Below are 27,603 nucleotides of genomic sequence, written 5' to 3' on the forward strand. Positions count from 1 at the left end.
TATATTTCAACATTCATGTGAAGTAAATTTTTTTTTTTGTCTTTTTTTTTTGCTATTTCTTTGGGCCGCTCCCGCGGCATATGGAGGTTCCCAGGCTAGGGGTTGAATCGGAGCTGTAGCCACTGGCCTACACCAGAGCCACAGCAACACGGGATCTGAGCCGCATCTGCAACCTACACCACAGCTCACAGCAACGCCGGATCGTTAACCCACTGAGCAGGGGCAGGGACCGAACCCGCAACCTCATGGTTCCTAGTCGGATTCGTTAACCACTGCGCCACGACGGGAACTCCTGAAGTATATTTTCCTTCTGTTCCCAAAGGAAGATAGCTGAGACATGGTATCTAAAACAAGGAGCCCTGGTTGAATCTCAAGTTAAATTTTCTGACAGTCCCATCTAGCAATGGCTTTGAACCACAGTAATCTCCCCAAAGGTTAAATACCCACAAGTCCCTGAGTAGGGTGCTACGGGTTGGTATAGTCTCAAAAATCTCCCAATCTAAATGTCTATTATTCCAAATTCCAGAGACTAAAAAGGCCTGCCCTGTTTCATATGGCAAGTTAACGAAGACCCTGGATTTCTAGTTTATAGTTTATCATTCTTTCGACTATTCCACGTGGTCTTCCTCAAGGAAAGAAAAAAACCCTTTTTCATTGTTAATGACACTTGACTGATCCAACTAGGTCATTTAAAAAAAAAAAAAAAAGGGTCTTTTACCTGTCCAGCTGAAGCCAAGGTGATCAGCAATATAAGCCAGCCTTTCCTCAATCCGTTCCTGCTCATCCTGTTGATCTACAGAAGGTCAAAAACAGAATGGCCAAAGGTTGTCTATGACAGGAGAGGAACCACAGTACTGATCATCCAAAGAAAGGAAGTCAATTGTCCAAATATTTGCTTACAGCACAATTTAACTATTACATTTTAAATCATATTAAATTGTATGTCTGCCTGATTTCTGGAATGGGATGGAGAATACATTTAAAATAAATCATGAAAACCATCTGCTTCCATATCTCTTTAATCAAGACTACTCACTGGGCAATTACATAAATTACTAATTTTCAGTAATCTTGGCCTTTTGCTTTTAAATTACCTGAGAGGATATTGCCCACCCAAAGACAATCATCTTGCTCATCAAACACCAGAAAAATCATAAATAGGATTCAAAAATGGAGTGATTGCTTAGGACCTCCTGTCATTGCCTGTAAGATCACTTCCAGGTCATATCGGAAAGAAATCACATCCGTGATTCGGAGGAGACCTAGCTCATGGGTGGGTCAGACAATCCTGGTTTTTTTCAATACGGCCAGAAACAATATTTACCTTGGTCCTGGTGACCTTAGAAGAAGGAAGAATAAACTGTATGTACTTGTGTGCGTATGTTATATTCGTATGTATATATGCCTTTGGGGCAAAGCCTCTGTGTGCTTGGTACTAATAAGTAAGGTCATAAAATACTCCCACAGACTATAACTTTCCCTTTAATTTTTAACCCCTTAAAAGGGCAGCATTTTAGGTCATGGTATCACGACATTTTTTATAACCCAAATTTCGGAACAATAGTCTTTATTTTAGAGATATTGGAAGACCAGAGGCTAAAGCTAACTATGGTTTGCTTTCTTTTTTTTTTTTTTTTTTTTTTTGATAATTCAAAGAGCCATCATCCCCTCACAGTCAACTTAAATCATGCAAAGTTTGAGTTTTTGTTGTCTGCTTCATCTAATTCGAGCACATTCTCCATTCACCTACCACATTAATGAAAAGCATGTTTTCACCTTATGTTTTCTTGTTACAGTGTTTACTAATGGTATCTGAAATCCAACCTTTCTGAATTAGAAACAAATTGTAACAATTGGAATTTCATGATAACGTTAAATCTTCTTGTGCAAATGGCTTTCTAATGATTATAAAATTAAGTGCTTACAATTTTAAAGTACCCAAAGGCAAGAAGAAAAAGCAACGAATCCTCACAGTAGGAAACAAAACCAAATATATTCATGTGCTTAATTTGAGGCTAAGCCTGGAACGTCAGAACAACAAAACTCAAAGCTTGCATGGCCTCACGTGCAGCGGTTAGAGAAAAGGCAAGATCACCGTTGCCTGTCAATCATATTTATGTTTTCCATAAGCATTCTCATTACTCAATCTTGAGATTGTAACCACAGACAAGAGTATACAGAGGAAGCACAAAACACAAAGGGCTTACACAAACATAGTAACCACTACAGAAAGCTTAAAGAAAATGAGACACAAATCACCAAATAAAACAGACATACAAAAAAACTCTATCAAATTTATGACATGCGTAGCACAGGGAATCCCAGTGGCTGGCAAATACCTTCAGCATGGTCATGGCCATTTTCATCAGGGATGCGTTCAATCAGAGTCTCAATGGACTCATCCCAAATGGGCCTTGTGTCAAAGATGTCCTCAGGAATTGACTGCTCGGTCTCAACGGGTGGCAGATTTTCAATTACCGAAACTTCCAGAGCACTACTACTTTCATCATCTGAAACTAACTCCTGCTCCCTTTCTGACTGTGTAAGTCTATCCACTAACTTGGAAGCCTCATCACTAATCTCCTCAAAAAATTCTATGGAGTTCCTGTAAAGGTCAAAGAAATGCTCTTTACTTTCTTTTGTGGGGCTCGTGGCCCCCCTGCAGGAAGAGGTTGTGCTTTTGCTTTTTACTGGCAATCGTGATGCAAATATCTTTGGTCTCGTGGTCTCGTCTTCTGACTCTAACTCCAGCTCCTCTGTCCCCTCACTGCTTTCCAGATCCGTCTCAGTGTAACTTCCAGTTTTTTCTGGACATGTGATCTTTGCGTCCAAAGGACTGGCATCAGATTCAGATTTGCTTCTACTGTCTGGTGCTCTGCTTGTCACGTCCTGTCCCTGAGGAGCCACTGTCTCTTGTAGAGATGAATCTAGATGCAAAAGCTGCTGCTCAACTCTTGGGACAGGTGCTTTCACAGGGATTTTAGACTTTGGTTTTGTCTCATCCTCTTGACTTTCCTCATCCAGGCTGGGTAGAAAACCTTCAGAAGGGGCACTCTCACACTCCATAGAAGGAAATGCTGGGGTTGAAGTGGGCATAGTCCTTACAGGGATTTTGGATCTGCTTTCAGTAGAAGGCACATTCTCCATGGGTGCAGTGGGGATTTCAATGACTGATTTCTGTTCTTCTGGAGAAGAATCGGGAGATTCATCATCCCGATCTGAATAGACGGACCTAGTGACTGTGGAAAAATCTAACTGCACTTGTACAACTGGTTCAGGGGAGTCAGGGCAAGCTGCCTGCTTCACAAGGGACAGAGAAGGTGTATCACTCATTTGAATGCAGGGGAGGTCCTCAGCCCCTGCAGAAGCAGCCTCTTTCATTGACGTTTCAGTGGAGGCTGAAATCCCCATTTGGGAGTTAAGTTGACCATCCGAAGTGGGTACCTCCTCTACTTCCTCACTCAAGTCATCTGGGACTAAGTCTGCTTCATCATTCACTGTTTCTTTTGATTCTAAGGGTGCTAATGACTCAGCTGATGTCTCCAGCTGTGGGAGCTCAGTGCCAGTACCCCCTTCTTTCATGTCTTCAGTGAGAGTCTCTTCTCTGGATTCTTGCCCGATTTGGAAAAAGTGAAAACTTTCATCTCCATAGGACCTTTTGGTCATATCAATGGCACCACTTCGGGTCATCTCAAACAATTTTCCTTCCTGAAAGAGAAAAGGGTTTTGCTCACTGGTTGGGGTCCCCTCTTCAGTTGGGGTCCGGGCAGGAGTGGTGTCAGGGGTGGTACCCTGTGATTGTCTGTCTACCATCAAACCAAATATCTTTTGTTCTTCCTCTTTCACTCGAGCCTCAAAGGCTTCATCATCCTCACGAATTTCACTCCAGGAATCAGAATCCACATCGGTTTTTGTGATGATGACTTTGCTTATTTGTTCACCAACAACTGTTGATGTAGTTGGTGCAGCTGGCTCTAGAGATGAGGGGGCTCCATCTGGTTGCACTTCGCACAAGGGGCTCTCTTGTTTGCATTCTAAGTTCTGGTCCTCAAGATTAGATTCCTGGCTTGAAACAGTTCTACCAGAGGAGCTTGTCACCACTACTTCTTCAACAGAAGATGTGGTGGTAACAGAACACACTTCAGAAGAGTGAAAACTTGTGTGTCTTGTATCTGTTTGGGTTTTGCTTTCTTCACTGGAGAAAAAAGACTGAGAAGGAACATTTTCATAAGGGCTTGTGACTTGAGGATCAGAGATGTCATCAGTCTCTGTTGGGTCAGACACTGGGACATCCAAGGATGAGCTATCTGTTTGAGTAGTGTTAGGCAAGTCTTGAGTGGAATAGTCATCTGGTAAGCTCTCAAAAGCTTGGTCAGCTTTTGTGACCTCCATTTTTGTAGCAGAGGATGTAGAGACTACATCTTCATCTAATTCTTTTCCTTCAGATGCTGGACAATGAGGCAGAGAAGACGAAGATGAAGAGCTTTCAGTGGGGTAACCTACTTGAGGAGCTTCGACTCTAGAAACATCCAGCTCTTCTCCTTCTGTGTCTTTTTCACCAGTGTCTTGGAGAGCTAATGGTTCCTTATGGATAACTAGCTGCTCATGGACATCCTCACCAGTGGAACTGTGGAGACCTAAAGTGACAGGAATGGCCGAGCTGCTAGGACTCTCAGCCTCACAGCCATAGCTACCACAGATTTTTGGTTGATCAGCATCTCTGTTTACATCATCATAAGACATTTCCGGACCGCTAGTGGAAACAGTATGACTGTCTTCAGGTAAATGAGATTCACAACCTTCTTCTTCTTCTGATTTACCTGAATCTTCCTGAGTATCTTCATTCATCTTGAAAGTGTATTGTTTGGAAACGATAGGCTGGAATTGTACTTCTTCGGGGCTGGAGTTTGAGTCTATGCTGGATGGAAGTGGGGAAGGGGGTTGCACTCGAATAACTGGCTCTGGTAAAAGGCCAGAGTCAGCACCTTTCTTCAGCTGGGTCAACTCAGGTTCACTTTCTGAGGAAGAAGATGCTTTCCTGCTCTCTGCTGTTACCACCACGGGGGCATTGCTTTTATCCTCTACGCTCTCCATACATTTTGGTTCATCCAGGTCTGCTGAACACTCAACATCTGCATCAGAGGACGAAGAAGAGTCTTCTTGCTTGGGTTCTTTTTTGTAGTCCCTTTTCTGCTTTGCTTCTTGTTCAAGTTCATCAAACATTTTGATTTTGGTTACCATTTTAAACATCTCCTCTTCAGGTGTGAACCTCTTTTTCTCTCCGTTTTCTAAGTCATCCTCCTCTGCACATTCAGGAATCACAGCTGGTTTTGGTGTGCCGGCATCCGTGGTTTTGGGTGTGACCTCATAGCTAATTTCTTCGGAGCTGGGGGTGTCAGGGGAAAGGGGGCTCTTCCCTGAGCTTTCCATAAGTGATGTCTGTTCAAGGCTGTCATCCTCAGCACTGCCGTCCGGGTCTCGGAGCAGCCGGGACCGCATAGAGGCCACTTCCGTGATGAGTTCTGTTTTGGCAACAGCCGAAGGAAGGGGAAACTGACTTGGGAGAATTCCCGCCTTCATCTTTGGTTCAACAGGGCTGCTTTCAAGAGAGTCACGACAAGGGGATTCTTTCAGAGGACTCGGTTCCAGAGAATCAGGAGTTTTGTGTGAGGAGTTGTCCTCTAGCACTGGGCTGGCTTCCAGAGAGTCTTTGTGACTCACTGCGAAGGATTCATCAGCCCCAGGGCTGAAGACCTCACTGTCGCGGCTAGGGAGGGCAAGTTCTAACCCTTGGGGACTTCTAATGACTCCCTGGGGCTTTGATTCAGTCCCTGGGCTTGTCTTTACGACAGCATCTGGCAGGGGTGAGGCTGCGGTCTCATCCGAGGGCTTGCTGGCTGTGGATTTCTGAGCTTCTGTATCAGTTTGTTTCTCATGGGCTGAACTAACATGTGTAAGTGGATCTTCACCATGGGGCACTCCCTCAGTCAGTCCTTTGGGCGTTTCTTTTGTTAATGATTCACCTTGACTGTCCAGGCCTTCATCTTCTGGTTGGGGGCATGTGTCTTTGGAAGGTTCTAGGGTGGCCTCCTTCAGCAAACACTCAGCAGAGGGCTCCGTGCCCCCAGTGACTACAGCACCTTGCCCTGCCGAACTGTCTGTAACATCTTTGGTTGAGGGATCTTCCTTTTCAGAATGAATTTCTGGTGGTGATTCTACCTTGGTCGTTTCCTTTGTTTCCTCAGTTTGCTCCTCAGTTTTCTTTGGTGAGAAAGAAAGGCTTTCGGGGCTTGTCTCGGGGGTCTCTGCTAGGCCCTCGTGCTTATAGCTTTCTTCTGAACTAATCTGGGGGGTCCCTTCCATCAGACTGCCACAGGGAGAGCCAGCTGCCCCTTCATGCTTCAGACTTTCAGAACTGCCATCCAAAGCACCGCTCTGCAAGGACAGGGCTGGGAGGAATTCCTCTTTCATGTAATCTAGTGGGAAGGTTGTGTTGAAAGGACTAGTGAGCACTTGGTCTAAGTGAAGCTGCGCCTTCTCTGTCTCCTCGCTGTGGCAGAACTCTTGGTATTTGTCATTGTCTTCCAACTCCTGCTTGATGACATCAGAAAAGTCAGTAGAGGTTTTCCTGTCTGGGCTGATCTGGAGATCCATGTCTCCCTGTTCATCAGCTAGCTTCTCTTTGGGGCTTTCTACTTTATGGCTTTCTTCTTCAGGTGCTGACTGAACAGGCTCTGGTGTTTTGTGGTTGAGAGCTTTCCCCCTTTCTCCAGCTCCCTCTTCTCTCTTAAGCCCTATGGAGGAAGCACGGGCTGCTCTTCTGGATTCTGGAGGTCCCGTGACCAGGAATCTCTGGCTTCGTTTGATTGTCTGAGTCTCCGTTTTCTGTGTCTCCTTCTGAGTGACTGTCAGTCCCTTTTCTTTTTCTCCCCGGACTTTGCCTTTTTCTTGTGGCTGTTTTTGCTTTGCCGATTTGTGCTCAAAGAGCCCAGTCTTATGTTTAGATGGGTCCTGACCCGACTGGAAAGCTTTCATCAGCTCCCGAACAGACATCGTCTCTTCGATCCTTTCTGTTTTTGAGGTGGGAGAGACAGGGGGTTGCTTGTCCGTCTTCCCGGAAGGTGACACAGGCAGGTGCTTCTCGGTTTTTCCAGAGGTTGACACAGGCGAATGCCTTTCCATTCTTCCGGCTGGTGAAACAGGCAAGCGTTTCTCTGTTCTGCCAGGTGACACCGGCGGATGTTTCTCTGTTCTCCCAGAGGGCGATACAGGGGGGCGTTTGTCTGTCTTCCCTGAAGGCAAAACAGGTGGGTGTCTTTCTGTTTTTGTGGCAGAGGATACAGGAGAGTGGCGGTCGGGTTTTGTTGAGGGTGACACGGGTGAGTGTTTCTCAGTTTTGCTGGATGATGACACAGGAGAGTGGCGTTCAGTTTTTGCAGAGGGCGACACAGGTGAGTGTTTCTCAGTCTTACTGGATGGTGATACTGGAGGATGCCTTTCAGTTTTTGCAGGGGAGGAAAGAGAAGAGTGCCTTTCTGGTTTAGAGGCTAGTGCATGCCTCTCGGACTTGAGAGAGGGCGAAGCAGCTAGCTGCGTCCTGTGGGTTATCTTTTTTGGCACATCCTCTTTGCCTTTGACTCTGACAGGCAACTTGCTTCGCCCTTTCTGTTCATCCTCCACACGTTTCTGAAGGGCCTTCACCTTGTCCTTTATGGAACCAATAGGAGTTTCTTCTATCAAAGGGGATGTAGCTTTTACTGCAGGAAGAGGCTCGGGGGCTAAACCTGTGTCTTCATCTAATGACTCTTCCGAACTACCTTTTTTAAGTTCGCTTTTGTCTGCACTAGCTTGTGAACTATCCTCTTTTTGTTTTTGTTTATCTTTCAATTTCCTTCTCACTGGCTTCTTTATTCCCAGGCTTGGCTTAGGCTGTTTCTGGGTACTCTGTGTCTCCTCGGAGGGGGCATCTTTCCCTTCACTCTCAGAGCTCCTGCCAGGACCCAGTGCCTCCTGTTTTTCTCCTGCCAGCTCTCGCTCCATCTGCGGTGGTTCTCCGTGTGGGGGCACATAGGAATTTAGATCCTCAGTCAGGTAGTTCACGAGCCCCAGGGAGTCTTTCTCTACTTTGACTTTGGTGTCTTTATCTAGTCTAACTTCTACACATGGATATTCGGTGATTTCTAAAGGTGCTTTCCGCTTCGCCTCCTCTATCTCCTCATCACTGACAATAACCCACTCCTCTTCCACTACTTCTCTCTCTGGCTGGGACCTGGGCTCACTGCCTTCATCTCCTGCGCAGGTTCCGCTTCTCAGGATTTCGTTCACTTTCTCTAAGTCCTCTTTAACTCTTTCAACAATCTCAAAAGGCTCCCCTGGCTCTTCCTCGGCAGCCTTCACCAGCTCCTTCACTTTAAGGGAACCTGCCCTATCAGACACATCTGTGGTCAGGATGGCGGTCATTTTGATCAAATCTTGTTTCATCTCAGAAACTTCAGAGAGCAAGTCCGGACTTGCCAGGACAGGAACTTCATTAACCAGGTGACTTTTCAGGACAGATGTTTCTGTAGATTCTGTCTCATCATCTTTGATGTGAATGAAAAACATTGAAAGTAAAATGGAAATCAAAAAAGATATCGGCAAATGTCATCAGGACTGAAACGACACAGTGTCTTTTCCTGGTGTGGTGGGAGGGACAACAAAATGGGCTGGGAATGGTGGATCCACAGGGTCTCAGGATACAAAAGCAAAGCAAGGCTAACGAAAAAAAAAAAAAAAAAAAAAAAAACTGAAAAGGAAAAATGAGCAGGAAATAACTTGCTTAATTTTCTCACTTGTAGCACATCCACGCATACAACAAAGCTGTAACAAATAAGACGCTCACACACACAAAAATCACAAAACAAAGAACGAACGCAGTGAAATTACACAGAGATATCTCAAGATTGTTCAGATGTTACAGATCAATGTCAAAAAAAAAATAAACATGGGGAAAAAAAGGAAAAAAAGCATTAGAAATTGCAGAAAGTTGATTTCCTCTAGGAGAAAGCCAGCAGTAGCAAACTCAGAATACCTTCTAATGACGGATATACATTATGGACTCATGTAAGATGATAATTCAGTATGTTTAGTTCTGCCAATATACAATGACTAAATAAAATAGATCTGAATCAGCTGCAAACCGGCATTTCCTCTAAGGGAAATTCACACCTAACAATGAAACAAACAAGTCTTGTGCTAGAGGCATGGTCCTTTCCTTGGAGCAACCTCCTTGTTTAGACATGTAATGGACAGACCAAGGAGGGAAAGAAAGGAAAAGAAAGAAAACAACAACAACAACAAAAAAAACCCAACAATTGTGATTAAACTTATATGTGAGTCCAAAGTTAAAATGTGATGCATGGCAACCCAAATCAGAGACAGTCACACAGGACACACGCACAGTTTATGTAAAAGCCAAGTTATTTCCATGCAAAGCAAAGGTGGAATAAAACTAGTGGGAGAGGCGGCCTTGCTGAAATGCACAGGCAGGAGGATGGTAAGAAATTAGAACAAATATGTAAAACATTACTGTGATGAAGTGTATTCATTTCCCTACAAGTCCAGACATAAGATGCTCCATGCAGTACGCTGGAAGCATAGGGAGTGGGGGCCTGCACCCACTAAAGGCAAGGAGGGAAACTCAAACTCATTTAGGATTTACTCATGAAAACCTTTCTTAGAAAAGAGTCCCTTTAAAAGAGCCCTTCTCTGGAGATCATTTCATACCTAGACGAAGATTATTTTATGATTGTCTTTATACTAAAAGGCAAACATCAGTCTATATGGGAAATTTTGAAAACAATCATAATACCTAGAAGGGATCTATGGCATTATAGCCATATAGTAACTTTTTTTAAAAAATGACTGAGCCAGACGAATGGAATAATTTTTAGTTCCTACTAGCCTGTATCCAAGGAACAAAGGAAATGTCCTTTTGAAAAAAGGCAGTAGTCCCAAAGAAAACATGGAATAAGAAAGTCCATTTCAAAAAGGAATTAATGAAGGCAATGACAATGTACATTTTTTTTTATAAACATAAGTGCCTTCTCTTGAGAGAATCAGATTTTGTTGAGGAGATATACCCTATGAAAATGCATATATAAAGATACATTAAACTGATTTATATAAATATAGATTTGCTCAAATATAAACCAAAGTCAACATCCAGAATTTCAAATATTCTAGTTCTGAATACTGGTTTAACATGGGAGTAAGGAGACTGTCAATTTAATAACTTAGTAGGGAATAATATTGGACTTCAAAAGGGGGAGAGAGCCTGAGAATGATTGCATACAGCCTGGTGATCACATCAAACATGGTTCCAAGTTTTCTCTTTTTGGGAGTAACACACTGAAATACAGTGAATCAAACTAAATCCTAAAATGAATAATAAACATTACATATTATTTTTTTTCCCCTAGAGCATCTGTGGCATAAAAGCAACAAAGAAACCTGAAAAATTTATCTTCTCCCACACAAGAAGCTAGAATCACTAGAAACAGGCCAAGGAACTAAAAGTTTGATCAAATGTTATAAACTTGATATGAGCTCTAAGACAGCTCTCTTAAGGTCTGTAGAAACCAATTCTCTCTGTACTAGATCATGTTGAGTTTTGCATCATCCTTTACAATCAGCCCTATTATGACACACTGTTGTGATACATAATTTCATCCAGGAGGTTTTAGTTTTTGCTTTTTCAGTTTTTACTTTTTTCAGAAAGTTTTCACCGAAGTCTGTTAGACCTCAGCCCTAGAGAAGTCAGTTACACTTCACCACAGTAAGAGGTGCAAGGGGTTGGGGTGGGGTGAGGGGATAGTCAGCTTTGGCTGGGAACTATTAAGACAGTATCACTTTTGCAGATGGAGCCTACAAAAATAATGAGCTCGCTAATGAAGTCAGTGTTGCCTGATATCAAAGTGATACTGTCATATCAGAGCTTTCTTTAAAAAAATGAGGTGACAATGTTATGCTAACAAATGGACAAAAAACGGTAGGGTGGGTTTCTAAACAAGCATAACAGCAATAGCAGGGTTAACAGGGCTATCCAAAAGAAAGTGAATGCTTAGATGAATAATCATTGCATTTTACTGCTAATCAGCTCACAAAGTAGATATATTCATAATTGAACTGGCCAAGCTGCTTTTCTACATATATACTAATGATTAATAAGGATACTATAAAAATATAATTATTATAGTGGTTAGTAATGGCAACTAGCTTGCATCTTAATTCATGCTTTTCTTTATTGTAGCCAGCTTTCAAACAAACTCAATTTTACGTAAAATCTTACTTTTTTCTGATGTCATATCGATCTGAAAGAAAACATACATAAATTGAATGGTTACACATAGCATCTTGTCTCACACCCCCTGATGTGCACAATAAGCTCCTATTTACAATTACACACATGGGAGACACCATAAGGTAGAGGAAGGTCAAGTACTTTGCTAGGGTTCCTCCTGAGAGTCTCCTTGATTCTTACCCTAACTTAAAAAAAGCAAATCTCCTTTCAGACATTATGGATGGAAAGTCCTTCCTAACAGGTTACTCCTGGGAGGATACGATCCAGGTGTGTTTGACGTTAGACATACATACCACGGAAAAGGCCAAGAAAAGAGTGAAATAGGTATTAAACAGCAGGGGTCAATTTAGGTGAGAAAATGAAGGCAAGAACAAAGAGCATGCCAGGGTGACACAGTCTACAGAAGAAGTTTCATTATTAGTTACAAGCCAGAATTCCAAATCCTGCAAAGAATATAGACTGGATCTATTGCCCTGAATAGTTCCTGAAAACATTCGACAGAAAAACCTAACGGAAAAAGTCATGTGAACATAGCAAAGTTGGTTTCAAAATTGTGTTGCTCTTTCAACAACATTTGTAGGTATCATTTTGAACAGCTTGGGGATCGGGTCACCAACCACAGAAAGGAAATTGAATATGTAAGACAGAGACTGATTGTACAGATGAGGGAAAGAATGACTTCAGTCTTGTGGTGAGTTTCCTGTGTATCTGGTTACACACAGCCGGACACTGAGTCTATAACCAACCTTCTCATTCTGCTCCACTGCCTGGGTATCAAGGAAAAAGTGAATTCAGGCGCAGTCTCTGAACTGATAAGCCTTACATCTTATGCTGGTCAGTGCGAGGGTGTTTATTATGTTTTACTTTGTGTTTGTATTTCAAACCATCAGAATAACATTAAAAAGATAAAACTAGTATATTTGAGAACATTTATGTGCAACTAATTGTCTTAGAAATAGGAAGCAAGATGTTAATCGGTTAAGTATAAGGAATTCTCCAAAGACTTCTTTCATCTCCATGATAGTGTTTGGCCATTTTCAGATCTTTAGAAAGGAAACAAACACGTACTTGCTTTAACTATTGAATCAGGTATAATTTGAATGGCTATTTATTTAAGGTAGCCTCTCTAAGACTCATTTTCTTCATCTCTCACATAATCTATGACATGAGAGCACACACCTCATGGGGTGACTGTGAGATCAGCGTTGATGGGGCATATGGAGTTCTTAGCAAAAAGCCTACCTTATAAGAAGTGCTCATTATTATCAGAGTTCTTTCTGTATTATAGTATTATTATAGTCAAATGGATGAACCATATGCTCCATAAAGTTTTTGATTTCAGTGGTTCTCAAACTTTGTTATTAAGACCCCCTTTACACTCCCATAAAATGCTAAGAAACTTGGAAAACATATATAAATAAATACTTGTATTACAAATTAAAGCTGAGCAAATGCTAGAACCCAAGTACACACAAGCACACATTCTAGAGTGTCAGAGAGATGATGTTATCATGGGCAACGGAGCCTTTGAAAAACTCCTGTGTAGCTTGCGAGGATTTGCGACCTAAAAGTCAAAGAGTTTTGACCTCCAGACATCTCCAGACCAACTTTGAGAACCACTGAGATAATGGTTTGGTCTTCAGTGATTGGCACAATAATATGTATTATTGCATAAAGACTGGGTAATGATTTATAAGGAAATTTTACTATACTTTGAAGTCAGTCCACAACATGAAAAAACAGAGGCTCAGAGAGGATCGGTAAAATTGTGACCCTTTCGTTACTAAGAACAACTGTGTAACCCTTCTAAGAACTCAGATTAACCCATGTGCTCCTATTAGTGACTATAGCAGTGACACAGCCATTAACAAGTGACAATGCCGTACAATTACCTCTTCCTCCTGTTCTTGATCTGACTCTGATTCCTGGCCGCCCCAAGATGCCATGCAAGATGGAAAAAAGAGAGCAGGAAGAGTAGACAGTATTTAGAAATAGGAAAAGATTAAATATCCTGACAACAAACATTAACAGGCAAGCATACAGTCACCTTACTCATATTTTTCCCTACTAACAGTTTACAAAAGACAGGCACAAAAATTAAAGAAGATTGATTTAAATGCAAAGTCTGTAGATTCAAGAGACAGAAGAACCACAGTTATATATATACGAATTTATTAGACAAAGGAACTAAAATTATAAACACTAATTTCAGATGTTCCATCACCAGCAGCCTCATAGTTTGACACTGAATGGATTTGATGGCATATGGCTACAGAAATGGTGAAGATAATATCCCAGCCATTACAGACACTGGCCAAAAATGTTAAAAGCCACATATAAACATGTGGTGAAAATATTTTCAATCCAAGGCAATATTTAGGAGTTTATCATGATAAAGACCTACTAAGTTCTAAAGTACGTCTGAAGTATACAATGTTTGGCAAGCCTTTCTTTTGTTTTGAATTACTAAATGCAAACTTGTCCGGGACCACCACAACATTAATAACTGTGTCTGATATGTCTTGACTTAGAAATAAAAAGTAATAGTACAGGAAATGCTTTCTTTCAGGGCACACTGAAAGCTTAGTGAAGTCAGAGACAAAGCTCACTCATCTTTATCACTCAGGTGGATCGCCCCAGCAGTACCTATTTCTCTGGGGTCTCTTATTTGGCATTCTGCTTTGGTGACTCTAAGGTCATCAGCACTAAAAACCCCAGGTACATTCTGCACCACTGGTGTGTGATTAGATTATGAGCATTGGAGCCAATATACCTACTGTTATATTCTAATTCCTAGACTAACATGTAAATTTACATGAGCGGATACTGGTATTTCATTTTTTTATCATTTAATAAGAATTGACAATGTTAAACATGATGCTACACGCTTTTCTCCATGTGACTGATCTCCAGTTTACAACTAAAAAACATATATTGCAGCGAAAAAAAGGACTATGGGACATACTTTGTTTTGCAGAGTCAAGATTTAGGATTTGAAATATATTTCTATTTCTCTTCCAGGTCTCATCTGCCCCTTTCATCCTGCTCCCCAACCTCTAATATACACACTGACGACTTGCTACTGCCTCCTATAGACTGACATGTGGGAGCTTTCCATTAAAAAGGGATACTGGATAAAATTTTTTAATAATAAAAAAAACAGTGATCCTCAACATTTAATTCACTCCCTTGCTTTCTTTGATTTGATCAGAGTAATCAGGGAATTCTGGAATGGGGAGAGGCCTGAATAGAAAGTAATACCTGTAGGCAAATTTGGGCCCAGAATTAATGCATTTTTCCTTTCAACAATGTTTCAAATCTACTCCTCTAACACGAGAGTATTTTGTAAACAGATCATGTTCAGATACTTGGAAAATTAGTTTGCTACTCCTAAAAGAGTATATGTTATAAGATGAACAGATAATTACTTTAACAACAAGGTAAAATACCATAATGTTGCTCCAAATTTAATAATACACAATCCACCTGTGAGCTGAGAGTAAACAGAAGCTAATACACTCATAATGTTCCAGTAGGGCCAAAATGTACTAGTATGGTGCCCAGAGGGCCCATAAAAACAATAATGATGGCAAAGTCAAACCACTGTATTTTTAAAAACTAGTCTAAAAAGTTAAACCTTAAATTCAGAGTCTCTCTTCTATTTTCAATATGTATTTACAGAATCATTTCCATCAAAGTGGATTTAATGTGAAATAAGGCAGAGCTATATTTATATATAGCTGTATATATATATACAGGGTATCAAAAATGGCTATTACATGTTGTTGCATTTAGTCAGTGTCTTTGCTTTTATTTATTTTAGAGCATTTGAACATCAAATTCTCTATTTCCTGACTTGCACTACAGCAGATCACAATACCTTCGTATAAATTGGCAGGGTGATGTTTAAGTTGCAAATAGCTTGATGCACAAGGCCTCTTGTAGATTTTGGCTCTTTCATAAATGATAGTCGTCCGCAAGGTTCCTGAGTCGTATCACGTACCTTGAATGAGAAAGGCACATGTCTTCATGTGATACTTACTATTTATTTTAATGAGATGATATTCAAAAGAGTCAGGGAAAAATAAAATTCACTTGATAATGCTAAGTAAAGATTTGGAGGTATTCCTTTTCCCCTTTCCGATTATCATTTAGAATGGTTAAAAAAAAAATCATTCAGCTTTTTGAAAAAAATGTAGTAAAATGTACATACCATAAAATTTACCATTTCCATTTACACACTTAACCATGTTCAAGCATATAATTGAGTGGCTTGAAGCATGTTCACAAAGTTGTGCAAACATCACTACTATGCAAAATTTTCCATCATCCCAAATGGAAACTCTATACATATTAAGCAATAAGTCCCCACATTCCTCTTCCTTCAGAACCCAGTAACCTCTATTCAACTTCTGTCTCTATAAATTTGCCTCTTCTAGGCACCTTGTATAAATAGAATATTTGTCCACTTGTGGCTGGGGTATTTCATGTAGCATGATCTTTTCAAGGTTCATTCAGGTTGCTACATATATCAGAATTTGGTTCGTTTATAATAAATGTGTTAAATTATACATAAAACATTATTTCAACCACTTTTACATGCTTTTAGTAGCATTAAGTATATTTACATTGTTGTACAATTATTACTACCATTCATTTTCAGAATGTTTTCACCTTCACAAATTGAAACTCTGTTACCATTAAACAATAACTTTCCATTCCTTTCCTCCCTTCCCACAACCACTGGTAACTACCATTCTCTTTTCTCACTCTATATTTCCACTACTCTAAGTACCTCATATATTTAGGAATATATGGTATTTGTCTTTTTGTGTCTGGCAAATTTAACTTGTTTCAAGGCTGAATAGTATTCTGTTATGTGCATACAACGTTCTGTTTATCCATTAATCTGTTGATGGATATTTGGGATGTTTCCACCTCTTGACAAATGGGAATAATGCTGCTATGAACACTGCAAGGAACTGTTTGAGTCCCTGCTTTCAATTCTTTGGGAATTGTTGGATCACATTAATTATAGGCTTTACTTTTTGAGGAACTGCCATACTGTTTTCCACAGTGGCTACACCCTTTTACGTTCCCACCAGCAATCAAAGCACCAGTTCCCAACTTCTCTATATCCTCACCAACATTTGTTATTTCCTGGGTTGCTGTTTGTTTGTTTTTGATAACAGTCGACCTAACGGATAGGGAGTGGGATCTCACTGGTGTTAGAATTTTAATTTCCCTAAGCTGTTGAGCATCTTTTCATGTGCTTATCGACCATCTGCATATCTTCTTTGGAGAAATGTTTATGTAAGCCATGTTCCTATTTTTCTATTGTGTTGTTTATAGAATGACTTCTACACATCAATGATAGCAAATGTTGGTACAGTTATATAGCACCATTTGTGTTCAATGGATCCACTGCCCCCCAGCAGGTACTGCTTGATGTGATGACTATGAGAGCCCATCTTCAATCAGACAAAACAACTGAACCAGACATGGCACAATGAAAGCCTTCCATAGAGATCTTGAGAAAACCTTAACAGATGAATTAAAACTTAAATAGAACTATTACTGCCTTTTAATTTCATGAATCTCTCACTCATACTCATTTTTGTCCCTCTTTAGAACTGGAATCTAGAATGAAACTCGTATATTTTACTGCCAAATTCCTAAGCTGGACAACAAATTCTTGGTACAATGAAGTGTCTCCATAAATGTTTGTTGAATGAATTTATGAAAGAATATACAGTCTATACCTCTATCTGGGATAATCTCTTAATGGATTAAGTGAGATCCTGGGCTTTTTAAAGCTTTTATTACAAAAATTTGTCACCAAGAACTCTTTTGTTCTCTACAATTGTGAAATCATGTATTAAAAAATTTAAGCACAAATATTTAAAAGAAATAATAACAGTTAAGTGAGAGACAGAGAGAGATCCATATATCCATTTTTTCACATTTTTTTGATGGGTTCCCAGGAGGGTGGTGACAGGCCTCCCCCCACCCCCAATGTAGCTGTTCATCTTGGAGACCTGGTGTGAACATGCTACAGTCCCTGTGCAAGATTTACACCCTCTCCCAGAATGTGGAGGCTCAAGTTGGGTAGCAAATAACAATGGCCTGTGGAAAACTGCCTGTGTAGATTAAACACCTACAAAAATTAATTACTCTGTCATGGGACTCAACCCCCACCCCTCCCTGACCTTCCCCTCCTCCTCTTCTTCGTTGTTCCCACCACAAGTTCCCACCATGAACTCCTACCACACATCCTTCATAAGCCTGACATCTCTTAGCTGTCGGCACCGGCGCCATCTTGAGCTCGGTCCATTCACCTCGGTTGCCTTAATAAATCTCTCTTGCTTTACCAACTTGGCCTTGCACGTTCTTCCTTGGCAAATCCAACACTTTTCCCACATAGGTTATTACAGAATACTGAATAGAGTTCCCTGGGCTATACAACAGGTACAGCAGAAATTATCCCAACAATATAAATCAACTATAATTCAATAAAACTTTTTAAAAAGATCTAGGGTCCCCATAGGGACCTCTCTCAGTCATTATATGCATGTACATATGTGCGTACGCACAAAAGAGAGAGGCAGGCAGAGACACAAAGAGACAGAGAGAGGGAGAGAGAGATGGGGGTGGCGGGGGAGACTGACTTTCCTTAAATGACCAGTTTTTCTATTTCTAATTAATGAATTGGCTCTCTGTCCCTCATTCTTAGCTTTAAACATACTCTATAACTAAAAATTAAGGTTGAATTTGAAATTTTTTAACATGGTTGGATTTCGAGGACTTGAAAATTTTACAGAAATGGTTTTAAAAAATTGGAAATGACTGGAAAACAAATACTCTCTTCTAGTAAAAGAAGTCGAAGCTTTCCTTGATCTTGAATTAAAGTCAATACAAAACTTTATGCATATATTACCTTGACAAAGAGAGGAAGTCTGTTTTCTTTGAAGGCAAAAAAACTGAATATATGATGTTGGCCACTCTTGGTTAATGGCACCAGGTTGCCAAAACAATCAACATAGATGGGTTTTCCTTCTAATACCTGTTGAAAATAGAGAAAAGCAGCACAGAATATAATAGCTGCAGTAATTACTTGTTATTTACATGGAGAAGTGGAGGTATTACCTGGAACATGAAAATTCTTCAAATTTATGTACAATAACCTTTAAACTCCTGACATTTTCTTATCTGTGACAAAGCACGTACCAACACTCCCTCTCCTTTCCGGTGATGGGCATCTTCAAATGCATGGTGGCATTTAATGTTAACGGTCTCATTTTTAACAGTGTATCATGTTACCTCCCCAAACCAATGTATCTTTAGATCCTAAATGTAAATTTCTTTTTGATATCACAATGAGTCACGTTAGTTGAATTCAATAACCAAAGGCCCACACTGCTGGAAAATTCTAAAATAAGAAAAAGCAATGTAGAAAAGCCCTGGATATCACATTTTGATGTCTATACAAAGGATATATTTCCTCTAATTTACTATTAAATAACAAAAAAAGAAAAAAATCAAGTAAATATTCATCTCAAAAATATAATAAAGAAAGATAAAAATATATAAGTTGCTACATTCATTTACATACTTCAAATTTATTAATAACTTCTAATTTTTCCCATGGTGATCTTTAAAAGAACCCTTTCATCTCCTCACATACTGAGACTATCCCTTCAAAATAGGTCCAAACTGGCTAAAAATGCCTGATTTTAGACCTTGATCTTCTGACTGATCAAGATGTTGACTGGTCTTTTTTTATGGCTCTATTTATTAGATACGATTTTAAATATAATATATTATTAAAGGTATAAACAACTTATTAACATAAATTGTTTTTTTCAAACACAGTACCTCCACATCCCTGCTTCTGGCCACCTCAGCAAAGTTTTCTTGCTGTTCAAGAGTCTTATCCACTTTGTCATCAGTCATGCAGAAACACCTCAACCTGGCTTCAATGGGGTCATGTGATTTGGCAAACACTACAAATTTGGCCATGTATGGTACACAGATAATTTCTCTATATACTTGTGATGCGAAGGTAACGGATTCCTGGATTTGTCGACAATCTATCAGCCAGAACCTATAAAATGAAATAAGATGAGTTATCTGAAATTTAAAGTATAGTCAGCCTTGGTATCCATGGAGGATTGGTTCCTCGAACCCGGCAGATACCAAGATCCACGGATGCTCAAGTCCCTCATATAAAACGGTCAGCCTCTGTATCTGCAGGTTCCATATCCACAAATAAGGAAGGTCAATGGCATGAAAAACAAATTAGTTCCTTCAGTATGATCAATACAATCATTAAATGATTCTTTGAAAAAGAAGGAAGCAAGAGAGAGGTAATGAGAGAAAGTTAAGGAACCACAGACAGGGAAGGGAAGAAAGGCAGGAGGAAAGGAAGGAGAAAGAGGAAAAGACATACCAGGTGTTTAACTATTAAATACTGTATTTATAACTTTCTTCCCTGGAAACGCTTCTGAGCATTTAATGTTCTGAAATATATCTCCAGTGTTAAGAATCCTTTAGTGGCGTAAGCCTGGTATTGGACATTATGACAAGCAGTATCTCACTGAATGTTTTCTTTTCTTTTTTTTAAATTTTAAGCCAGGCCCCCTTCCTTTCCCATGAGAATCTTTTATTTGCCCCAGTTGAGAGGTGGACATGGGGTGTTACGTACGAACTAGAATAGGGAGGGATGCTGTACAGAGGGGACGGGAAGGGGGCTGATGGGTGGCTGGTAGTTCAGTGCACCTGAGGCTGAGGGTGCCTGTGGCAGAGCCTCCCTGGTGGTTCAGGAGGGGGTTGATTGCCCTTCTTGTCCATTTCATTGCCTAAAACTCTTCAACAAAATCTACCTAGCTTTTCCTTATCTCATCATTCCTTTCCAACGAACTCACCAGTTACCAAGGTTGGATCAACTCTAACATTTAAAAAAATTTTGCTTTTGCCTCAGAATTCCTAAATCTTGCTGATTACAGGTCACTGAAATGATTAGTTTTGTGACTAATTTATGATTTTTAGCCTCAGCTAAATCTGTGATTTCCTCAGATATTATTCTTCAGTGTAGTAACATGGCTAAACCTTCATGCCCCCTAGAGCTTCCCCCTCATCTCAGGCCTTAAGAAGGATAACTTCGCAGAAAAAGCAGAGGCCATTTGATAGGCATTTTTTCAACTTGCTGTTTGTACATTTCAGAGATTTATTCCATTGCCTCTTGCTTTGAAACCTTTCTCCATCGATGCCCACCCTGACTCACTGCCCATAATCTTTAAATTCTGAGATTTTCTTATCTTCTCAGCCTTTCCTTCCTTCAAGTTCCTGGTCCATCTTTCTTCTTTTTAATTGTGATAAAATACACATAATATAAAATTTACCATGTTAACCACTCTCTTTTTTTTTTTTTTTCTGGGGTTTGGGGCTGAGCCAGTGGCATATAGAAGTTTCCAAGCCAGGGATCGAACCTGAGCCACAGCAGTGATAACACCAAATCCTTAACCACTAGGCCACAGAGAACTCTACATTTTAACAATTCTTAAGTATACAATTCATTGGCGTCAAGTGCATTTACCATAATGGGCAACCATGATCATTCTCCATTTCCAGAATGTTCTCATTCCAAACAAAAACACTGTACCCATCAAACAATAACTTCCAATTTCCCCTTTCCCCTCAGCTCTTGATAACTGCTATGAAACTTCCTGTCTCTATGTCCTTGCCTGTTCTAGGTACCTCATTTAAGTGGATCACACAACACTTGTTCTTCTGTGTGTGTCATTTACTATGCTGTTTTCAAGGGTCAGCAGAGTTCCTGGCTCTTAGCAGGTACTCAATATTGCATTCCTTTCTATCCTGATTCAACCATACTTTATTCGCTGCTTCTTCAATGGTTTGGGGGCTAAATTATTAACACAATAATATAAATAATAACTCCTGACTTCTTAGTCCATCCTACAAGGCCTTCTGCAAATAATGTTGTTAACCAACACTCCAAGATTATTCCTGAATTCTAGACTCAACGGATGCCACCCCCCAATGCCCTTCTGCATCGTGGCTCATGGATTCTCCTTCCACTTTTATCTGCCTGTGACGCTCCTACCCATCTCACGAGTCTCCGCTTCTCAAACATCCTCTCTGACCAACCTGATATGAAACACCCTCCTCTGAATTATCTTGGTACCTCTCGAGCACCTTTCCAATTCAGAACTTGTCATTTTCTGGCATTAGAGTATAGACATGTGTAAGTGGCAAGGCACAGATCCAGAGACTCAATGGTTGAGCCCTCCGAGTGGCTGGAACTATAAACATGTGTCTCCACAGCCAGCTATTGCTGTGCACTGTTATTCCATATGTATTCAACTTCCCCCACCCCCCGCCGCCCCAAATAAGAATTTAAGCTTTAACTACTCTCAACTTCAGTTTTCTCATCTGTAAAATGGACATAAAGCCTCTTGCCCTACGTTAAGTCAGACAGTTGGTTTAGGAATCAAATTAAATTGGAAAATGCTTAGCAATTCATTAAGGATGATGCAAATGAGAACTAATATTAATAAGTTGAGTTAGTGGAGTTCCCGTCACGGAACAGCGGAAATGAATCTGATTGGGAGCCATGAGGTTGCAGGTTTGATCCCTGTCCTCGCTGAGTGGGTTAAAGATCTGGCATTGCCATGAGCTGTGGTGTAGGTCACAGATGCAGCTCTGATCTGGCACTGCTGCGGCTCTGGCATAGGCTGGAGGCTACACAGCTCTGATTAGACCTCTAGCCTGGGAACCTCCATGTGCCACGGGTGCAGCCCTAAAAAGACAAAAAGACAAAAATAAAATAAAATAAATTGAGTTAGTATATGCATATATAATAAAACTAGATAGCTTCAGCTTTTTAAAGATGTATGATACATAAATTGCTACTACGTAAATGTGCTTTGATGCATCAGAATCACTGAAACCTCTAAACTGAGCAAATCACGGTATGCTTTGTGTTTCTGTTATCATTCCATTGGAAAAAGTAGTTCAGGCTACTTGTTGACAGCAGGAAACTTATTACTCCTAAGACCTCTGGGACTGGAAAAATCTGCAGTGGCTGCTAAAACCAGAATCTACACCAAACAGTCAAAGCTGAAAATCTCTTATTTTCTTTAATCTGACTGGCTGTACTTTGTTATTGTTTTATTGCTACTACATTTACTGGCAGTTCTACTTTAAAATATAAGGGCAAATGCAGACTATATTCAAAATCAAACCAAAAGAGCACTTTAAAGAACACAGAAAACATGGAGTTCTTGCGGTGGTTCAGCGATAATGAACCCGACTAGTATCCCTGGCCTTGCTCAGAAGCTTAGGGATCTGGCATTGCCATGAGCTGTGGTGTAGGTTGCAGATGTGACTCAGATCTGGCTGTGGCTGTGGTGTAGGCTGGCAGCTACAGCTCCGATTTGACCCCTAGCCTGGAACTTCCATGTGCCGTGGGTACAGCTCTAAAAAGCCAAAAAAAAAAAAAAAAAAAAAAAAAGTAGGAAACAAAACACCCTGGGGGACATACAGTATCATCGCGGGGTTTTTCTGTGCTGTATAACCTTACCTGGCAGACACATTGGTTGTAAAGGAAACACATTCATTGACAAATGTTAATGGTGTAGTTCCTGTAATATCTTCCCACTGAGCAGGAGTGGTTCCACCTGAAATAATATGATTGTTGAAAAAAATTAGACAAAATTCCAGACTCCGGATTTTAAAAATAAAGTCTTTGTGGTTTTGGCTATGTTCACCTGCGTGATCCTACCTACCCCTCAAGATGACACAATGGAAACAAAGTGACTAAAAACTACATGTTAAAAAATGACACACTGAAAACAAACAGCAGACACCATATTTCAAGGAACTAAATTTAAGGGAGGTCATTTGAATAACTGCTTCAAATTACTAGGTACTCTATTCTCCGCCTGACATTCTGAAGCTTTTATTATAATTGCTAGGCTCTTAATAGCTAATTTTGAATTGTATACAGTTGATGATTTTAAAAGATCCTTTGACCAATCAAGGAGCTGAATGCTTTGTTAAAACAAAAATCCAAATATTCTTTTGTTCCTGAACTTCATATTTCATGAAATTATTTTAAAGAAATAAAATTTCTTCTCAATGTGCAATTGAAGGTTGGCAAAAAAAAGAATGCTTGGAAAATATTAAGAGCTCAATAAACACCGCAAAGTGAATGAATAAATGACTGAATGTAAAGGACAGTCTCTATACACAGAAAAATCACTATGGAGGGTGATGCCAACATTCATTTCTACTGAGAGATTAAGTTGGCATAGATAAGGATAAAACTATCTTCAAGCACTGCAGGAGAAATATATGTTTTGAGACAAAAACCAATTTTGACTCACAGTTTCTTAAAGAAGGGAATGGGTTATCAAAGGTCACAACGACTTATTTTAGGAGGCCTCTAAAACATACGTTCTAAGCAGAATCATAGAACAGAGCAAAACACAAAAATTCCAATACCTAGATTAACATACTTGTAAAAAATTAATAAATACATCTAAGAAATCGTTTGGTACAAATCCATCCAAAAACAGAGGCCTGTTACAACTAGACACGATGGAGTTTCGGCCCATGTGGCATCTTTATGTGATTATTGACAAGGGCAGGGCATGCCATAGACACTTCTCAATCTTTTTTATTCTTTTGTCTTTTTAGGGCTGCAACTGCAGCATACGGAGATTCCCAGGCTAGGGGTTGAATCAGAGCTGCATCTGTGACCTTCACCACAGCTCCTGGCAATGCCGGATCCTTAACCCATTGAGTGAGGCCAGGGATGGAATCTGCATCCTCATGGATGCTAGTCAAATCTGTTTCCACTAAGCCGTAATGGGAATTCCACCTTTCTCAGTCTTACTTGTTTTGCATCCACATTATTATGGTGTCCATACATGAAGGTTAATCTTATACACATGGGCCAAAAAAGATGTGAAAGATACCCAGGAATGCTAAGTAATAACCAGGAATAAGTAAATGGGAAAGAGGCGATAAGTGAACCATATGATTTCCAACTACCCTCATTTTAGTGCAGGTGTTTTAATAATAATTTTTTATGTCGTATTATTAAACTTACGGGGTAAGGTCTTAATGGTTTGCTATCATGAGTACAGGAAAAAAAAAAACTCATTAGTAAGAAGGGAGAATTAAAGAGAGAACAAAATAATGGTGAAGGAGAAATGAAAAAAATTCCAACAATACCCATTCAAGCAGACATGGTTATTATTCCTCCCAACAAAATATGAGTATTTATTAATGCCAATACCATGTAGTTATTGTCATATAGGGAAATGAATCAGTCAAATTATGTAGTTCTAACACAGGCATAATTTGTGGCACTGTGGGCAGAGACAACCAATGTTCTGTGAATGTTTTTCTGGAGTTTGGCAGCTGACCAAAAGTCCCTACAAAATCCAATTGAAAAGACCAAAATTCAGTTAGCCACTAAAAATCTTCACTTTGTTTTTCCAAAGGTAGTCCAACAGATAAATGATAAAGATATAACCAATTTCTGGACAGAAAATTTTGAATTATTGGGTATAATAATTTAAGATACTATTTATTTTTCAACAGTGATGTCTTCAATGAAGACTTAAACTTGGGTTTTAAGGCATATGGGTTAGGATTTGAATCCCAACTCTGCCAGATATTTACGGTATAATCTCAGGAAAGTTACATAACTCCTCCCAACCTTGGCTTCCTTTTCAGTAAAATGGGCTTAAAGTTCCCTCATAGGGCTACTGTGGAGATTAAAATGACAATGCATATTAAGCGTCTAAAAGTCTAGCATACAGGCTTTATTTAGGAAGTATCAGTTCATTTCCTTTCCCATTTCACATCCCTCGTGCTTTTGTTGAATTAATGCATATAATCCTGCAGGCATCTATGGCTAAAGTAATTTCATATTTACAACAATCTAAGTTTCAACTTTCAGAACTTTCTGTTAAAATAGTCACATATGACTCACCTGTGATGCTGCATAGTAATCTTAAGGTTGGTGCATCTCCCCCAAAACCATTCAACATGACATCACTTGAAGCTTTGGGGACAGGAATGGTCATGGTAATTGGCTTGTGAAATTTTCTTCTTCTAGGTTCCAAGGTGACTATAGGGCTGAAGGTAGCTTTGTTGCCTAGGATCTTCTTAACCAACTCACTGTGCATAGGTTGAGCCTTTTAAAAGAAAAGAAAAATATTAAACAACATATCCTTATATGCCATGTCAAATTTCTTAATGCATTGCTTTTTATCTCAAAAATCAGTTTTGGTGGCTTCATATATGGCCAAGCACTCATAAAACTTTGTGAGACCTTTGTGAGATCTCATCAGTAGCTAACTGATTCTGTAACCACTTAATTCCCATTTGAAAAGCTGATTTTTTAAAATTTTGGCTGTGCCCATGGCATGGGTAATTTCCTGGGCCAGGGGTCGAATCCATGCCACAGCAGTGATGGGAGCCACAGCAGTGACAATAATGGATCTTTAACCCGCTCAAGCCACCAGGGAAATCCCAAAGAGCTGATTTTTAATCACTAGAATAAAATCCATGGTAGGTTAACTTGCATTTGATGTGTCATACCTGGAGGCCTACACGGATCCGCTTGGTGAGCGCCCCCTCTGGGAAGACGGCCTGCACCTGAGGCACCACTGTGCTGCTCAGTACACCGCCCTCTGGGCCAATCAGGTTGCTGTCCTGTTTGATGCGAGACACCACTGCAAAGTACTGTGGGAAGTCACGGGTGATGATGCGGCAGATTCGTTTCTTTTCTAGGTCTTCCGGGCTGTCAAGCACTGAGATAAGAAATGACCCATCTTCATAGAGCAAGGGTTTCCTTCTGAGAGCATGCTAGCAAACTCACCAACACAGCTAATAGCGAACAGATATAGCAGCAGAACACCTTTTTTTAAATAATAGGAAAATTTAAAAGGCAAGGCTATCCCAACACCACCAGGAAAAAAAAAAAACAAAAAACAAAAGCTGCCGTCTTTCAAGACTTGTCAGTATTTAGTTGGCGTGTTTTATCTCACTGTGAAAACTAGGTCTTTCCAGGGCATTGTAAAAGAAAAGCATCTTGTTCCAGCTGCAGTATTGCAAGGCTGCCTTTGTAAATGAGGGGGTCTGAGGGCAAACCTGAAATGAAAAAGAACCTGTTCTATTCTTGGTTCAGTGTGATATAGAGGAAGTTATTTATGGGCTCCTTTTCTTTGCAATTTCAAAGCTGGCTCAAAAACCAGTTATTGTGGCTTTAAGAAGTAATATGGCCCTTTCCATTCTCAGGGCAATAGTACAGGAATAAAATCTGTCTTGGCAGGGTAAGGTTTGTGGTCTGTGTGTTCACTTCAGTGGCCTGGTTATCTCTGAGATAGTCGCTGGGGACATTAAAAAAAAGAACCATCAGTGATTATGAATTCATGGTTTCAATATTCCTCTGAAACCATTAACTTACCAAACAGATTATCTAACATCAGGAGAATGGGCTCTTTCTAAATTGCATTAGTGTAGATATGTAGAGCATTATGAAAAAAATCAGACCGGTTTAAAATGTAAAAAATGTGAATTAAGTGGATTACTGAATTTTAAGAGATTATGGAAAAGGTGTTCATTTTTAGAAAGACTTTACGATTCTTCCAGATGTACAAACAACAACTATATTTTTCTTGACTACTGAAAATAACTAGATTGCCAAAGCTGGAAGTTCCAGGATCTGATCATACATAACTGAAGATTGATGTACTGGCAAATATTAGCATATGCTTATAAAAGAATGTTTCCACATATAAGGAACTTAAAACTACACAAATCCGATTCTCTTTTAAAATGAGCTTTTTGGAGTTCCCGTCGTGGCGCAGTGGTTAACGAATCCGACTAGGAACCATGAGGTTGCGGGTTTGGTCCCTGCCCTTGCTCAGTGGGTTAATGATCCAGCGTTGCCGTGAGCTGTGGTGTAGGTTGCAGACGCGGCTCGGATCCTGCATTGCTGTGGCTCTGGCGTAGGCCGGGGGCTACAGCTCCGATTCGACCCCTAGCCTGGGAACCTCCATATGCCGCGGGAGCAGCCCAAAGAAATAGAAAAAAGACAAAAAAAAAAAATGAGCTTTTTACATATGTAAAAAGTTATAAGAGGGGGTCCCCACATAAGGACAAGATGGTAGTGTTAATGACAGGGAAATATGTCAGAGGGAAATATCTGAAACTAAATGCAG

General features: G+C 40.1%; 1 protein-coding gene across 50 annotated transcripts in view; it reads right to left on the minus strand.

Moving 5' to 3' along the window:
* The window catches only part of ANK2 (ankyrin 2), a 607,793-nt gene that overhangs the window by 21,102 nt on the left and 559,088 nt on the right, over nt 1-27,603 (minus strand). For 28 of the 50 annotated variants that reach the window (XM_084973126.1, XM_084973116.1, XM_084973123.1 and 25 more), the window contains 10 exons: nt 25,979-26,190; nt 25,368-25,572; nt 22,944-23,040; nt 19,217-19,445; nt 18,279-18,404; nt 15,222-15,344; nt 13,234-13,266; nt 11,330-11,351; nt 2,340-8,582; nt 719-793 (listed from right to left, as the gene is read on the minus strand). In XM_084973126.1, coding sequence (XP_084829252.1) covers nt 719-793; nt 2,340-8,582; nt 11,330-11,351; nt 13,234-13,266; nt 15,222-15,344; nt 18,279-18,404; nt 19,217-19,445; nt 22,944-23,040; nt 25,368-25,572; nt 25,979-26,190 — 7,365 coding nt within the window. The remainder of the gene's footprint in view (nt 1-718; nt 794-2,339; nt 8,583-11,329; nt 11,352-13,233; nt 13,267-15,221; nt 15,345-18,278; nt 18,405-19,216; nt 19,446-22,943; nt 23,041-25,367; nt 25,573-25,978; nt 26,191-27,603) is intronic. The other 22 variants (XM_084973140.1, XM_084973139.1, XM_084973136.1 and 19 more) reach the window with 3 other exon arrangements.

This window comes from Sus scrofa, chromosome 8, assembly GCF_054392235.1.
Source record: "Sus scrofa isolate SSC_HxYL_T2T_F1_AM1 chromosome 8, Sscrofa_HxYL_maternal_Yorkshire_Landrace_v2.0, whole genome shotgun sequence".
NCBI lineage: Eukaryota > Metazoa > Chordata > Mammalia > Artiodactyla > Suidae > Sus > Sus scrofa.